We start from the raw sequence: 16887 nt of genomic DNA on the forward strand, positions 1-16887 counted from the left end.
GCTTCACCATTTAAATACGGAGGGTAACTTTGTTTTCTATTTACTACATTAATCGTTTTGTTATTAAACCAGTTATTGTACCCGTTTAGAAAATTCCTCAGAACATACATTTCTATGGCACAGACATTTATTTGAACTGTAAACAGAAGCTGAGGGTTGCCATGGTGTGATCTTCTGCTCAAAGTCTGTTTACTTCTGTGAGCTAACAACAATACCGATAGTGGAGTCCATAAAATAAAGTATAAAACCAAGCTGCCGCTACTCACCATGGCATTGAGAAGTCCTTATTCAAAGGAAATGAATACTTACCATAAACAAAGGTATGTAGAAAAGTGAGTTGAACTCTTGTTTATTTTTTTTAAGATAAAATGGTATTTGAATATGTCTTCTGTAAGAAATGCTTTAGAAAAAGGAAAGGCTTTGGAAAATGTGATTGTTGTTTTCTAGTATTCTTGCAAAATTAAGTCTGCACAAGTTAAGATATGCAGCCTAGGTAAACATCCACACTTTGTCACATTAAGGAGACCCCGGAGAAACAGCAACTGGCAAAGAGCAAAAAACAGAGATAGAGCACAGCTTTGGCAGTGTGCACCAGTCTCCACTCTATAACCTGCATCAGGGTGCATGGCTGCGCTGAGCTTATGATTGGCAGCTCAGCTCTCCTGAGCCTGAATGTGTTATCACAGCACAGGAGAGCTGCAGCCCAAGTGGTCCCAGGAAGGCCCCAGAACTGAATAACTGGCAGAAATGCTTGCAGTGATGTCCCTAAATTGGCCTTTGGCAAGAGCATGGTGCCATTTTAACCACAGAGCTAGAGCAGATTATTTCTAGAACTGATTCTCACTAACTATCAAACTCAGCTCACATGAGCTGCTCTCCTACTGCAAGTGCAATAAACGCTTCTGCTTCTCATTTGATGCTAATGGCAGAGACGATATTTTTATAAATAGACTTACAGGAAGGCAGTCCAAAAACATCCATCCTCCAATTGACAGATTCAGGAATATAAACAAAACTCTTACGAAAGAAGAATGGCTGAGATTAGGAATATAAGCCATAATAAAGAGAAGAGAAGAAAAAAAACAAACAACACAACTTCCTCCAACGTAGGATTGGACGTTTAAATTATTCCTTCTACAAAGTGCCACCCAACTATTCCCTTTATTCATGAGTAATTTCCTCACTAAACAAATCAATGACAGAAAAAAAACCATTCAGTGCAATATAATTTGAGCTGGTTTTACTTTGCTCTTTGTCTTAGCTCTCCAGATCCAAGAACCATTTTGGAAACCCTGCTTCTCATTCATCCAAGATTCACTGATGTCATTATATCTCAGATGAAATATTTCCCGTTGAACAAGTCAGCAGTCTTTGACAAATCACTGTTTTGCTGAAAAGTTTCTTAGAATGTCTGCTTGGAAAAGGTTGTGAGATACACTTAGGTCAGCGCTGTGATCAAAGCTGCACATAATCCTCATACCACACGTGTAGATTAGGTTGAAAACTCACACAAAAAGTATGATGAGGCCTTGCCCTTTTCCCATTAACTGGTCAATTGTAAGAAAGGAGAATTTTATTCTGCAACTTTGTTTTCAGTTGCCTAGCTGTCTGCTTCTGCTTTGGAAGTGTTCAAATTTTCAGTATTCAAAAGACCAGTTCATTCATACCATTTCAGGATAAGGTTTCCTAAAAACAGACACCTGTCTTGAAAACCGTATTTACAGCCAGGCTTGCATTCTTTTCAATAAAACCATAAGATGGTCTTCAGTGAAGCATCTGTTGCAATAAAAGTCCCATCTGAAAGCTGTTCCATTTCTGTTTGGCTGCTCCGGCCATAAGGTCTTGGACACAGCTGTGTTCTTTCCATTTTTCCTTACTGTTTGGGTATTGGCACATGAACTGTTGCAGAACTGAGCTAAAAATACAAAGCTTCAAACACATCCAGGAAGATTTCACATTGTTTTGGCTGTCCATTTCTTTAGGGAACAAAAGTTTCCAACTCCGTAGAAAAGAAAAAGAAAAAAAAAAAAAGCTCATAGCAACCCTAGAAGGAGAGAGTCTGAACTGAAGAACAAAACAGCACAGGTGATCCAAAACAAACACAGCTCAGTTGACTGTGCTTTGCCCATTTGCTCTGCTACTTGTCATCCCAGGTCTTCTGAACCTTCTATCTTACTGTGCTTGAGCAACAAGATAGGGTCAGATCACATGGACAGGGACAGAAAATTGCATGACTTCGGTAAAGCTCAGACAGACCCATGCAACACAGGCAATGAGACTGGTCATCAGATCTTGTTCAGTCTGATGCAGAGAACGCTTCAGGGAGACCCAAGAGCAACCTTCCAGTACCTGCAAGTAGGTTACCGAAAGGACAGAGCCAGGCTGCTTACTGCAGTGCACAGTGGGAATATGACAGACAACAGGCACAAGCTGAAAACAAAATGTTTCTGACTACATATAAGGCAAAATTTCATCTTCATAAGAACAGTTAAGCAGTGGAGCACATTACCCAGTGTGGCTGTGCAGTCTCCATCCTTGGATGTTTTCAAGACCAACTGCAAAAAGCCTTGGGCTGGTTTCATCTCATAGCTGACTCTGTTATGAGCAGTATGTTGGACTAGACACATCCCTAGGTCACCTGAATCCTTCTGTGGTCTCAGGGAACACATCACCAGGTCCTGGGGAATCAAAGAAAAAGCTATAGACAGAAAAACCCACACCCAGTTATGAAAATATCCTGCCTCTAGGAAGAACCTCATTCTAAAGCCTAACAGTGTTGGCCAAACATAAGCCTGAAGTGTGGTTTAACACCAGCTCCTACTTGTATGAAGGAAACCTACATTAATAGAAACCTGCAGTGAAAATGGTAAAAGCTTTATCAAAAACCAGATAATGAGTATGAAGAGTATTCTCTTTAAAATACTAAAGGGAAGGGGCTCATTTGTCAGTCAGCAGAACTTCACAGAATCACAGAATCACAGAATTGGGTTGGAAGGGACCTCAAGGATCATGAATCTCCAACCCCCTGCCACAGGCAGGGCCACCAACTTCCCCATTTAAACTTGCAAATGTTAAGAACATGACCCCTTCACTTAATATCTAGAGAAAAAAATTAAACAAGTTTTAAGCACCCAGATTCAAAACCCACCTAACTTGAAGAGAACTTGTCTATTTTGCAGAGAAATTTTGGTATGTGACATCAAAACAAAAAGTTAATGTACCTTTCTGAATATGGTGAGCAGGTATAAATGAATTATGTAGTGTCTTAAAATACAGACCAGTAAATACACCCTTAGCTACTGAAGAATATAGATAAGGGCCAGAGAACAATCAAGAAAAAAAAAAAAAGATCCGAAAAGCATCTTGAACATTAAAATAATGTGATACACATCAGAAATATTGCAGTTCACAATAAAATATCTATGTGAGAACTACAGTGTGCCAAGCAACAGAGAACATTCAGTCTCTGTAGTATATGTGAAGCAGCATTGTTATAAGCTGACCTGCAAGCCAGTATTAACTGTTCGTAGAAGCAGAACAGTTAATATTCAGAACACAGAATCAGAAAAGAGTAAGGCTATGTGAGATTTCTGAGGACAAGACTGCCGTCTTAGGTAATAAAGCAATATGAAGAGCAGCCTTTTCTTAACCACTTTATTTATAACATATATATATATATATATATATAAGAACTATTAGCGAACTGTGCAAGAAAAAAGAGGATAAACAGAATAAAGCCAAGCTCTACAACACAATTACAAGAGCTCCCTGCCCTGGCAAGGACATGACATGAACAGCTCTAATTGAATTCTAAAGATAATTTTGGCTGTTCAGGCAATTTTGCACTTCTTCACAAGATCCAGCCTCTATCCAAGCATGTGAAATACCAACTGAGAGCACTGATAAGACTCAGCCAGTGAGTTCCTTCCTTTTTTCTTTCTTTCTCCTGAAACCGATACTTCTAAATGTCCCTAGTCCCATACAACCCTTCAGCATCCCTGCCCCAAATCCCACTACTGTGCCCATGAGGCAGGTTTAAGAAGAAGACTCTATCAGTGCCTTCCAGCTTTATAAGACTATCAGCCTCGTTTGCAGAGTGCTGGTGGGAATGTACCAAAATATGGATTGCCCATATTGTCAAATTATACTGCTTCCAGTCGCAATTTTAACTATAATTTGCTTTTGATATAACTAAAACTGAAAGGAAAATGTGTGCATATTGTGTGGAATAGCCACAGTTGAGTGTTTTCTCAATTGAACAATATTTTCAAATGAATAACTTTTGTTTCAAGTAACTGCCTATCAGTGCTAGCATATTTTGTAACACTCAAGGCAAGAGGAAAAAAAAAATCCCCAACAGACTTCTTACAGCTTCGATTTCATTTTGAAGTGTCAGACTCTGTGTCACTGGAAGCAGACATTCCCTCTGCAGCACTTGTAAGCTGCAGCACAACAGACACTCAACTTTCCAGGCTCGCTCAGCTGAAATCCCATTAAGACAAGAAAGAAGTTTATATTTTCGTATCAAAGCTACAGTAAAATTTAACAACAAATGAGGCCTTTAACCAAGTGGCTATGTAGCCTTCACTTAAAAAGGGTTTTACTCCAAGCCTCTTGTTTGCAGGAGTTTTCATTTTGTCTGCACAGAGCAATGCAGTCATTTGTTGTTGAGAGACCAAGCCGTACATTGCTAGTAGGGTTTCCCACCTCCAGGTTTCCCAGAGCCCTGGCTGGTTAATGCCCATTCCTTCTCTGTCGGGTGCCCAGCATCCTGACACTGAACAACTAGCATCCTACTCTGCCAAATTCACCATCACCCAATTTCCATATAGCTATTTTGTCTGACTACAAAGATCTTGATTTGTTTGCTGAAAACAATGAAGATGGCACTATTCAGAGGCTGGCAGCACTGCCCATGTAGAAAGATGGCCATGGGGGTTTCCATCCTGTTGATTAGGTGTCAGTCTTTCAGTCTTTCCAAATGGTGAAGCACTCTCCTCTAGCTGATGAGCTTGCTTTTGCCTCTTATTCAGATGTGATGTTCATGCTGTTCCTCTGCTTCTACATTTATGTTTCTTAGAATTCTGCAGATATCTCTTATCAAACACAAACTCTATTAAATGAAAAACACTTTGCTGTCCATTAAATCATGATCTGATCTTCACAGATAATGCAATATGGCTTTGATGTTTCTTCTCTTTCAGGTGAGTTTGCCAAAGACAGGCAAGCATACCAAGTTATTTCTCTTAAATTCAGTAACAGATTCAGGAATAGGAAAATCCAGAAATCCTTCCAGCTTCCTTTTACACAGCCTGATCTATTCAAAACATGGTGAGCAGTTGACAACATCGTCCTTCAAATTTAGAAACATGGCTTTCAGAGGAAAATTCACTATAAAAATGAAACCATTTTTTGGAACCCATCTCAGGAATTGCATCTGGATCAGGAAATCAAATACTGGCATATATAATTCAGATTTCTTTACTGTTTAATTTAAATGTTCAATTGTGAAAAATGTAGGTTTTAAAAATAAGGTGCTGCATGGTAAAGTCAGACAAATCTTGTATAACTTGTACTGCAATACCCTCTTGTGGCCATATACAAATAGTTTATCTAAATACCTGAAGCTTTCTTCTCTGTAAAAAAAAAGAAAAAGAAAAAGAAAAAAACACTATTTTTTTCCCTTTTGGAAAAAACTAGCTCACATATTTGTTACAGACAAATCTGTATCATCATCACTTGTCTGGTAGCAACAAAGGAAGAACCTCAGTTATGTTCTTCTTCTGCATAATAGGCCCTGACACTGCTTATCAGAGAAACTAATACCAAAATTAACCCTTAAGCAAAGGCACCATCTCCTACAGCGACACTCATAACAACATTTCCAATTCTTATGTCCCCAAGCAGAGAAAATAAAGATGCTATATTAATTTTCATGGATACATACAACATGAAGCCACAATTAACATTAATCTACTCCACCGCAGGATGGAGAGAAGTATGCAGTGAATTAGTTGTGTTAATCCAAGTGAGTTCCACTCTTCCCAATGTTGTTAGGGAAAAAACAAAACAAAACAAAAGCTAAACCAGCAGATGATAATCTTAGCGGAAACAGTTCAATACCTGCAGAACTATTGAGCTGTTAGTATATTCAGTGGCCTGAATGGTCTACAGGTCCACTAAAGGAATCTAAAGCAGCCCCCAGAAACATCATCCTTACACTAACCTTGATGTGCTTTAATGGAGAGTGGTTATGAGAACATGGGATAGTTTTTAAAGTATTTGCTCTTAGTGGTCTGTTTTTGGAATGGTAGCTATGTTTTAAAGTCATATAAAAGTCACAACCACCACAAAACTTATTTAAACAGCCATTATCCTACTCCCATCTGCAATTTCCAGAGAAACAACTGGCACAGGATGAAGTGTCCAGCCACTGTATGTAGATTTATAGATTATATTCATTTGATGGCAGAAATGCTAACTGGTAAAGACTCCCTTCTTTTCTGAGGTTGCAGAGTCTTGGACCTAAATATCTGATTTCAACTTACTAGCTCACTTTCAGGAAGACATTCCTGCTCTCCTATTGCATCAAAACCAAGTCAGTTACATCTCCTGCATCTTTGCAGACAACATTCAATAGAATAGACTCTGCAATGGCCAGCAATGTTCTCATGCAATTTATTCAGTGACTACAAGTCATTTGGAAACTATGTATTCAGCTGATAATCATTTTTAGCTTATTTTCATATGAAATTTGCATAAAGTGACTTGGAAGGGGGGGGGGGGGGGCATATAAGATAGAAGGGGACAGACTCTCTAGCAGGGTCTGTTGTGACAGGACAAGGAGAATGGCTTCAAACTAAAGGAGGGGAGATTTAGACTGCAAATAAGGAAGACATTTTTTACGAAAAGGATGGTGAGGCACTGGCACAGATTGCCCAGAGAACTGGTGGATGCCCTCTCCATGGAGACACCCAAGGTCAGAATGGATGAGGCTCTGAGCCTGATGGAACTGTGGGTGTGTTGGTGCATCGCAGGGGAGTTGGACTGGATGGCCTTTAAGGGTCCTTTCCAACTCAAACGATTCTCTGATTCTATGAAAGATTACAATAAAAATAACAGAAGAACTTTGTAAACATTCATTAAAAAGCATTCCATTCACAGGTATAGCCTTTCCAGATCTTTTCCTGACCTGATCAGAGGCTGAATTCCCACATGCATTGATTAATTAATTGGGTCTTCCTAGCACAACCCATGTTCCTTTCACAGCAGTTAGATGCCACTAAAATCCCACTCTTCAACTATCTATCTGCATACAATCCAGGAGAGGACCTTGGAATGAATAAGAAGATTCTAGAAGAGGAACAGAGTCAACTATGAGGCCTGGTTGGCAAACAGCTCATTTCTTCAGTTATAGGCCTGTGTGGATATGTGACATTTTTTGTTCTTCTTGGCTGAAAGAGACAGAAAAAAGTTTAGATTTCAGTTCCCTCAGATAAGACGACAACACAGACAAAAAGCCTACTAAAATTTCATTCAAATCCAAAGCAAACATTTTGTTTTGACATTGATTTTTAAACTCTCCTTAATTTATGTTATTGCAATTTTCGAAGTCGTGGTAATTTTTCCAAATACAGCAACATCTTTTGCTCAAAAATTTCTACATGAAATGTTTGGATTGATGCACAGTTACAACTATTTTAAAATAAATTACTTCTTTGCCAAATTCGGCATGTATTTCCCAATAGCCCCAAGTAAGCACATTTCCAAAAACTAAAAAGAAAAAAAAAAATTCCTAAAAAAACATTAGCATTTACTAGAAAGATGAGGCACGAGGCTAGAATTCATCTGGAGCTGCTTCCTATGACTCAGTCAGTCGAGAACTGAAGAGGAAATTTATACTTAAAATGCCTCGTTTTCCTGCAAGGTCACCAACACTTGAGGAAGTGACTTAATACCACAAAGGCCAGCAGGCTGACTGTAAGACTGACAAACTGACATTTCGGACACTGCTTAGAAAATTCTCACTTTTTATGCTAATAGTTCCTGAAAGTTAATTAAAAAGTACTTCCCGTAGTTGCTTAATACCTTCTGAAGAAATCTCTGAGTACTTTAAAAGGACTTTTTATGATCTTTGGATGCTCTTTTTTACATCTGAAAATAAGGAGCTTTAAAAGCACAACTGCATTGAAATATCTTCTTTCAAACAAAAGAGTTCTTCCCCAAACAGAGTCCAAGGCCTCAGCAGCTGCCTGCACTTGTTTCTGCTCCCTTTCTGGTGAATATTCACAAGCCAGCCTGGTTTCCAATGGAGACAGTAAACACATCAGGGAAAGCAGAAGCTTTCTGGAGGTTTTGCTTCTGTCACACAGCTCCAACAAAACTCCTGACAAAGTCAGCAGCAGTCCCAACGCATGCTCTGCATTAAACCTGGCTTTGCTGTTCTGCAGATTTTGAACATAAGGTGGTCTCAGCTGCAAGCAGCACACATCATCTTCCTAAGCTTGCTGCTTACAGCTGGAGGCTGATGAAACAAGTGTTTCTTACAAAACTGTTGTTACCACAGAAACTTGTTCAGCCTTCATGCAATGAAGCAGTGTGAAGCAGTAGGAAATGATCATTAAATAACATGGAAGCAAAACAGTGCTGAGCACTGCCTGTCAGTGCTGGTGTGCACATTCATTTTCTTAAATCAGTCTAAATCTGCAGCTGAAAGAAAGCGTTGGGAGAGGAGGAGCTCTGAAAGCACAAACAATAGCAGGTTTAACCTTCCTAAAGTTTCAGTAGATCTGTCATGAGTGTCAAAATGGACATGTTGGAAAAGGGTTCTGGATTTGGGAGGAACACCTTGACTCGTTCTTGGCATCCAGCAAGCACAGCTCTGGGGCAACCAGCCTCAGCTCCACCTCTGTCTCATGGCAGCATCCGGCTTGGAAGAGCACACCTGGCTGCTAGGTCCAGGGCAGAGGAGCAGGAAGCACTGCAGCAGGACCAGGTACAGCAGGATAAGGTCTGGAGGGAGTCTGTGGAGGCTGAACAAAGAGGAAGAAAAATCTGGTGAGTCATTTGTTCCAATTCTGTCAAATAGCTGTTGGAGAGGGTCCAGAGGAGAGGCACAAAGATGATCAGGGGGCTGGAGCACCTCGTCTACGAAGACAGCCTGAGGGAGTTGGGCTTGTTCAGCCTGGAGAAAAGAAGGCTGTGGGGTGACCTCATTGCAGCCTTTCAGTACCTAAAGGGAGGAGAATCAACTCTTTGAAAGGGTTGATAACTGCAGGACAAGGGGAAATGGTTTTAAGTTGAGGGAGGGAAGACTTCGGTTGGATGTCAGGAGGAAGTTCTTTACAGAGAGAGTGGTGAGGTGCTGGAACAGGCTGCCCAGAGAGGTTGTGGATGCCCCATCCCTGGAGGTGTTCAAGGCCAGATTGGATGGGGCCCTGGGCAGCCTGGTCTAGTATTAAATGGGGAGGTTGGTGGCCCTGCATGTGGCAGGGGGGTTGGAGATTCTTGATCCTTGAGGTCCCTTCCAACCTGGACCATTCTGTCCCTCTGTGATAATTCACCCGTCCTCTGCTCATCTTGGCAATATTACTGATGCTCCCTGACATCCTAGGGCTTCATCCGAAGCCTACACTATCAAGCAGAGTTTTCTTCTGCAGGGTCCTTGGATCAGAACTTACCACCTTAGCACTAGAAAGATTCTAATGCTATATTAACTCTGTTCTTCTTTACTGGGCAAAATATAATATGCCAATAACTCCTGGCACACTAAGGAAGCTGAAAAAGAGATGCAAAGAAATGCATGTTTTATGTGTTTTAGCTTTATAGGGATCTCCACAATGATTATATAAATGTGCCAACCTTTATAATTTATTGCAGACACACTGATATTATCGCCACTTCTCATATTCTTGGAAATGGAAGTTGAACAGAGTGTTCTGCCAAAACATGATTCTGGAGTCCCAATCTGTAAATCTCCTGAACATACCCCACAAGCCACATGAAGACAGGAAAATCCCATTATTTCAGTGCTTCAGCAGAAAGAACAGCATGCACACATGTATTCAGCAGTTACCTGAAAGAACCAGAAATTAAGATCCTCTCTGTCTCTGCCACATAACTTGTGAAGTGCTTCTGTTCATACTTCAGTACACAACACAGACATGCTTCTTAGAAGGATATTTTTGGTAAAAGTAAAAGCAGCTCCAGTTCTGCCTATGCACTAGCCAAGCAGACGAAAGGAAAAGGCAGAGAATGAAGCACACCACTTTCAGGATGATTTTAGGAAGGGAAAAGAAACCATCTGAAAACTCCTGTCCTCCTCAGTCCTCTGGAGGAAATAGAGATAATAGTTTGGGTTTCTCCAATGCCTGCTTTGTTGTCTGGCTCTTATTGCCTGAGGGAAGGGCTGAAGCCTGGACTCTGACTCACACAAAGCCTGGGCTGTGGTTGCAATACTGCTCTCCCTCAGTTGTATACTCAGGCCCTTTTCCAGTGGGCCCAGATCCTCCATACCCATTCTGCAGCAAAGGTAACAGGAGGGATGCTACATCTGCATGTGTCTATTAGGGTTCACAGTCATGGATGTCAGTGCAAACCCATGTTCATGTGTACTTAGGGTAACATATCATACAGCTAATGGATGCCCTGCTCTCCATTGTTGGCTACAGAGAAAGAACTCTTGCATGAGGGCAGGACAGATATGTGGACAGATGTCTAAAGCCAGCACAGCTGCCTACATCAGGCTACATAGGCTACAGCCTGCAGAGAACTGTCCTTTGGCTCCTCATCCCCATCACAAAAACAATGATGGGAAAAGCTTGCTATGAATTGTGGTCTGACCTGAAGTAGGTACAGGTAAATGGCAGAGACCAAACATTTCTCAGTAATGAGCACCTGGTAGGGACATCCAAGCCTGGCATACTCATACAGTGTTCAACATAGCAAGATGAATAAAATAGGGAGCAACAAAGACAAAACATTTTAAACTGCAATTTTTATTTCTATTCCAAGGTACCAGAACTGGAGTTTCCTAAAGGACTATGACCAAATGGTAAGTTTCAAACAAATACTTAACTGTAATCCAGGCTCTTTTTAGCTTGCATCACTTTGAAAGACACTAATATTTTAAACGGAGCATATTTAGGCATAACTGGCAAATGTTTTAAGACTTAAATCTTTAGGAAAACAAAAGAGAGCTGAGGTGCCATTCATCTTCCATAAAGAAATAGAGCTTGTGCATACCTTCAATCTGCTCCAGTGTTAATAACTTCATGCAGAGAAAAGTGCTAGAAGAACCAGCTTAGGGGGGAAAAAAAAAAAAAAAAAAAAAAAGTGTAAGATAATGTCATATAAAATCCAAGTCACTACTAAAAACAAAACGAAAAACCTCCCACATCACGACCATTCCAGAGCAGGCTAAATTCTTTCTCTCCTGACATTTTAAGCAACATATTTAAAAATGATTCATTTCCCTGTGCTATCTTATTTCCAAGAAAAATGATTGGAAAACTTTTTACTGTATTTCTGCAACACTTTCATGTGCATTCGGTACGTATTACATGTTTACAACTTAATTTGTAAAAAGCAGAAAAGCTCATGTTACTAATAATCTCAATAACCTGAATTTTCAGAAGCAAATGATGCAACTCCGAATTTTGCATTAACTGTCTTTGTTTCATCCAGGGTAACAAAAAGGAACTGAAGCCTCTACCAGACTATATGTCTGTGTTTTCAAACACAGTTCCCAATTCCACCAACCAGAACATTGGCAGCAGGATGAATACTGAACTTGGCAAGATGCTGATAAACATGGATTACCTCTTCAGCAGGGGAGCACAAAAGAGGAAACTTGAAGATGACCTCCAGCTTTCCTAATGCTAAAGTAAAAATACCAGTAACAAAGCAAGGGAAAGAGATCTAGCTAATAGACTTCTTTCAGATTTAAAATAGCAGGTAACAAATTCCTCATCTTCCATCAGAGATCAATAATGCTGTCCAGCATGAAACTTTTTCAAGAGCAAAGATGTATGCCACTAAGCAATGCCTAAGGAGACAATCCTCTTCAGATCTGAGGTAACTGAGTCACAAGCAGTGCTTCAGGACCACAGATCCCATCCATTTTCCTATGCAAGGCCATTGTAACACTGCTACTAACATCAGAAGGAGTAAGTTTAGAGCCAAAGGGCAATTTCTTCCTGAATTTTTACCTCCTGAAAAGAAACAATTAATGGAGATCAGCTCAGATGAATTCACCACAAATTACACTGACTGAAAGTCAGTGCAATAAAATGCAGTAGGTTGTTGCATTTCATCTATTTAGCCAAGGATTCACCAGCTTGTCACTTGCATGTTTAAGCTTGTTCTAAAGAGCAAAGTTGAAGGCATGTAAGATGTGTTATGCGCATTTTGAAGCCTCCCTGCTGAGGGAAGGAAGCCAATTTTTTTTCAGACTGGTTTTCATTTTTGTTTCTTTGGATTTGCTGTTTCTCCCCTCTGCTTTCAAATTCCCTCCCTCCCCCCCCTCCCCCCCTTTTTTTTTTTAGCTGATGGAAAACCATGACCAGAAAGCAGGCTTTTACATTTTGCTCTGAAGGCATGCCAGCTCAGAAACCTGAGCCAGGCTGAGCCAGGTTATATTCTAATTATCACCATTCTAGAATTTAACAGGCTCCTAGAATCTGTGGTTGCCCAGGGAAACCATCATAAGGCTATATGGACACACTACTTACAACCTGTTCACTAATGCATCTAGATGCAAAGCTTGTTTGTGATCTGTTGTTTTGTAGGAAAACAACATTAATCACCAGAGCATGGGGAATGTACACACAATACCTGCCTCCATAGGCTGTAGGTAGTATCTGTAGAATCATCTACAGCCCTTGCTGGAAACCAGCACAGAAGCCATTAGCCTTGGTACAACAGGAACTCAATGGACTGAGGAGAAATCATAGATTCATGGAATCATTAAGGCTGGAAAAGATCACTAAGATCATCTCATGCAACCACCAACCAATCCCCACCATGCCCATTGACCACGTCCCTCAGTGCCACATCTCCACATTTCTTGAACACTTCCAGGGTCGGTGACTCCACCACCTCCCTGGGCAGCCTGTGCCAGTGCCTCACCACTCTTTCCGAGAAGAAATGTTTCCTGATATCCAACGTGAACTTCTCCTGGTGGAACTTAAAGCCATTACCTCTTGTCCTATCAGTGGTTACCTGGGAGAAGAGGCCAATGACCCCCACCTCACTACTCAAAGTACGGCCTCACCAGTGCTGAGTAAAGTGGAGTCGTGTTTCCTCATGCTTCACAGCTGAGTCTATTTTTGAGGTTGAACCAGCAGCTGAAGGCAGTTCAAAAGCACAAGAGGTTGATTGGAACAGTGTGATCACTGTCAACATCCAAGTGGTCTCTAGAAAAAAAAAAAAAAACAAAAAAAACAACCAACAATTAAAGAAGGGAAAGATCCTGCTCACTGAAGCCATAGCAGTGAGAAGTTCACCTCATGGCATCCTCAGTAGCTGAGAACCAGAGGATTAAGGCTTTCAGGATGACAACTAAGGTATCTAGAGAAATAAGATGGCATCACAGAAGCAGTCCATGCAAGGACTAATGCCATTTTCTGTGCAGATGCAGAAAATGGAAACCTATGTTAAAAATAAATAAATAAATAAATAAATCTTGCTGAGCTAAAATGCCTTCTGATTTCTTCTGAGAGAAGAAAGCTGCAGCAGGAACTGTTTATATTTCAAATACATTTAGTGGGAACATAGTAAGCTCTACGTTTTCTAACCTGCAGATGGCACTCACTTCCCACCAAGTAATCCACTGCAAAGGACACTAAGTTACAGCAACAGTATTGCACAATTCATTTCTAATTTCAAAGGGCATTAAATAGTTCCAGGTTCTCAACTCTGTTTGCTCTGTATGAATCTGGAGAATCCTTCTCCCAGAGGGGCCCTGCAAAATGGATTGCACAGGACGCAGGATGGTCACAGCACTGCACAACTTCATCCTTCCACTCAGTGCTGGCACTGCTTCAGCTGAAGTGTTTCTTCCAGTTTTGGGCAAAACATGGAAGGTCCTGCTCTGAAGACGTGGGCCACTAGGAGCCTTGAGAAGCAAAGACTGTAAATGGAGTACTGGGAAGTTTGGCCATGAGGAAACATTAAACAGCTTAACCTGAAAAAATAAAAAGAGAATGGGAACAGGATAGCAGTCTTCAGATACACAGATAACTCAGGGAGTGAGAAAAACAGCAGTTTGTATTTCATGTGCACGGCAGACAACATTAAAAATAACAGTCTAAACTTACGGAAGGAAGAATCATGTTTGCTATAACAGAAGGTAGTGGTAAGGCTAATGCTGTACTGAGTGAGATTCCCTGAGGAATCTCTACCTTTGAATGTTAAACGCACACAGCCAACAGGAGTGACGTATTTAACATGGCTTGCCTGTTAGTGTATAAACTGTGTAACTGAAGCATTTTTCATCTGTTATCTGATCGACACTGGAGTTGCTGGAATCAGAAAACACGGCTTTTCAAAACATATTCAAAAAGAATTTTAAAAAGTCACATCTCAGAAATCCAGATGAACCAGCTCATGTTTTGATGATCGCACATTCCTAGTCTTCTACTGGCTGCCACAGATAGTGCTTTTCACTGCATCCAGATGTGCCTCTTTTAATCAGAGCCCCTCTGAAATCCATCCTTACTGCCTAGTCTGTAGTGGAAGTAAGTTAACACCTTGACTTGGTGATAAAACTAAGTGAAATGCTGGTGGAATACTGGCGGGCAACAATGTCCATAGCAGCAGCTCCTCTCACCCTCAGAACTTCACTCACATTTCCTGCTGAAATCTAAGCACTTGACATTGTAATGTAATATCTCCAATAAGAAAACAACTGTTCATACAACAAAAGTTTCCCATACGGACACCTTATTTTGTTCAATTACTACCTGTTCCTTTGAAATTAAAATTCCTTTATGCTGCTGCTGTTAGCCCTCCCCTGGCACCAGCTGGATCGTTCTGAAGTTACTTTGCCTCTCCCTACTGCGTACAGCAACCTTCCGAAAATACAGCTGGGAGCAGCTGAGGACCCAACCAAAACTGCCATAGAACCTGTGAGCAGAAAGCAGTAAACAGGTATTCTCTAGACATAATTTCCTTTCCAAGTTTAGCCATCATTTTTGTCTTACCAGAATTAATTTCACCAACAAATCTTTATTTACATAAGCAAAGTCTCTCAGAAAGAATGGATGACAGCAGCACTTAAATCTGTAAATGATCAGTGGAAACTCCATTTATTAAAGAGATTGTACAGATAGTAAACTGTGCTGTAAGCTTCTTGTGAAGAGTTTTTATGATGTATCACTTGTGCTTCATGGTTTTATAAGAGTTTTTTTTTTTTTCCTTTTGCTGCCAGATCTCAAAGAAGAGATTATCTGTGTTTAGAGAATTCATTCTCTGTACTTCTTTCAGTTAAAGAGCACAAGTGGGTAGGAATTTGAATTTAATTCTGTAGTTAGATAGATGGCTTTCTCTTTTAAGGATTGTTCCCAGTGCCTCCAAGTCTTGCATGTTCTCATTTCAAGCTCTTCCCATATTAAAAATGTGTGAAATTGATCATATTTTATAACAAAACATATGTAAGTTCATATAAACCTGTCCTTCTTACACTCTTAGAGCAGTCTTTGTACACAGCTCCCATATGGCATCTTAACTATAAAGCTTTTTATTCTAGAAGACTGGTGATTCCAACCATGTTTTTTTTGAAACTGTATTTAAAACAGCTTCCTGACCTTTACGTTATTCTAAACCAGCAGTTAAGTGGGTTTTCCTACAAAGAACATTGCAACATGGTGCAAATTACAAGAACAGTAAGATTCCTACAACACAAAAAGAAGAAAGCAGTTATGTACAGACAGTTACATGGACAACAGAGGCCAGGCCCAGGCACCAATATACTTATAATACAATGTATAATACATAAAAAACATATTGCATGCATACATGCACATTCACATTTTTGCTTTTTCCTTTTTTTTTTTTTTGCCTTTTGCCTTTTGCCTTTTGCCTTTCCTTTTTGCCTTAAAGAACACCCTGTAGAAGAACATTTCCGAGTATATATTTTAATGCAGATAATTTTCTTCTTCACAAGAAGTGTGGTAGGATTTTGTTTTGTTTTGTTTTATGTGGGTTTTTGCTTGTTTGTTTGTTTGTTTGCTTACTTTCTTTGACTGCTGGGTTTAGAAATGAATAATAATTTGTTAGGGCCCCAAACTGCTTTTTCTAAGCCCTGCTCAGATAGAAACCAGCAAAACCTTCCTGAAGTAGAATATCTGTCCTAAAAGCTATACCTGCTACTCTGAATCCAAGTGAGCTCTTGCTTTGCCCTGTTCGGAAACCTCCACGTTTGGTTGGATTAATTATTTGAAATCCAGATGCTTTTCCAAGAAACTCAGAATCTCTGCCAAGCACTGAAGAGGCACTTGGTCCTGTACATCGAGCTCTGCCCACAGCCCTCTTCTGTCTCAGGAAGGACAGATGCCACAGACTGATGTCATCTTGCAACCTTCTCAAAGCCTCTCTCAGAAGTTGCATGTACCCACAAAACCACCACTACTTAGAAATGGAATTTCCAAGAATCTGGGATTAAAGCCTCACCTCAGCATATCACCTTTATGCCAGGTTGGTGGAGCGAAACTGCTGCAAATGTCTTTTCATTGGCTTCCCAGGGAATGCCAGCAAGAACCTCTCATTTGACATACATCAATAAATTGCAATAAAAAATAATCTCCAAATACATAAGCTGTAAACATTAAGAAATTTGGTTTCACTCTATGATTTTGACCAGATCACTTCAAACTGTCTGCTTTCCCC

At 40.3% G+C, this 16887-nt stretch overlaps 1 protein-coding gene and 1 long non-coding RNA gene across 3 annotated transcripts; one reads left to right on the plus strand and one right to left on the minus strand.

The window, feature by feature from the left end:
• Positions 1-205: 205 nt before the first annotated feature.
• CIMIP5 (ciliary microtubule inner protein 5) lies at positions 206-12486 on the plus strand. Of its 2 annotated transcripts, XM_090136373.1 has the most exons (4): positions 206-320; positions 8923-9057; positions 11014-11053; positions 11686-12486. In XM_090136373.1, the coding sequence occupies exons 1-4, from the start codon at positions 268-270 to the stop codon at positions 11875-11877; spliced, it is 420 nt and encodes a 139-aa protein (XP_089992499.1). In that variant the 5' UTR covers positions 206-267; the 3' UTR covers positions 11878-12486. The 2 variants fall into 2 exon arrangements, with proteins under 2 accessions (XP_089992499.1, XP_031466952.2); XM_031611092.2 differs by lacking the exon at positions 206-320 and having other exon boundaries at positions 7837-9057.
• Positions 5472-12924, minus strand: LOC149919205 (uncharacterized). The gene is made up of 4 exons (XR_016464537.1): positions 12582-12924; positions 11245-11301; positions 8848-9032; positions 5472-7454 (listed from the first exon to the last, which is right to left on the minus strand). It is a non-coding gene; the product is annotated as an uncharacterized LOC149919205 (long non-coding RNA).
• Between the last annotated feature and the right edge of the window lie 3963 nt (positions 12925-16887).

This window comes from Phasianus colchicus, chromosome 2 (assembly GCF_987193195.1).
Source record: "Phasianus colchicus chromosome 2, bPhaCol1.hap1.1, whole genome shotgun sequence".
NCBI lineage: Eukaryota > Metazoa > Chordata > Aves > Galliformes > Phasianidae > Phasianus > Phasianus colchicus.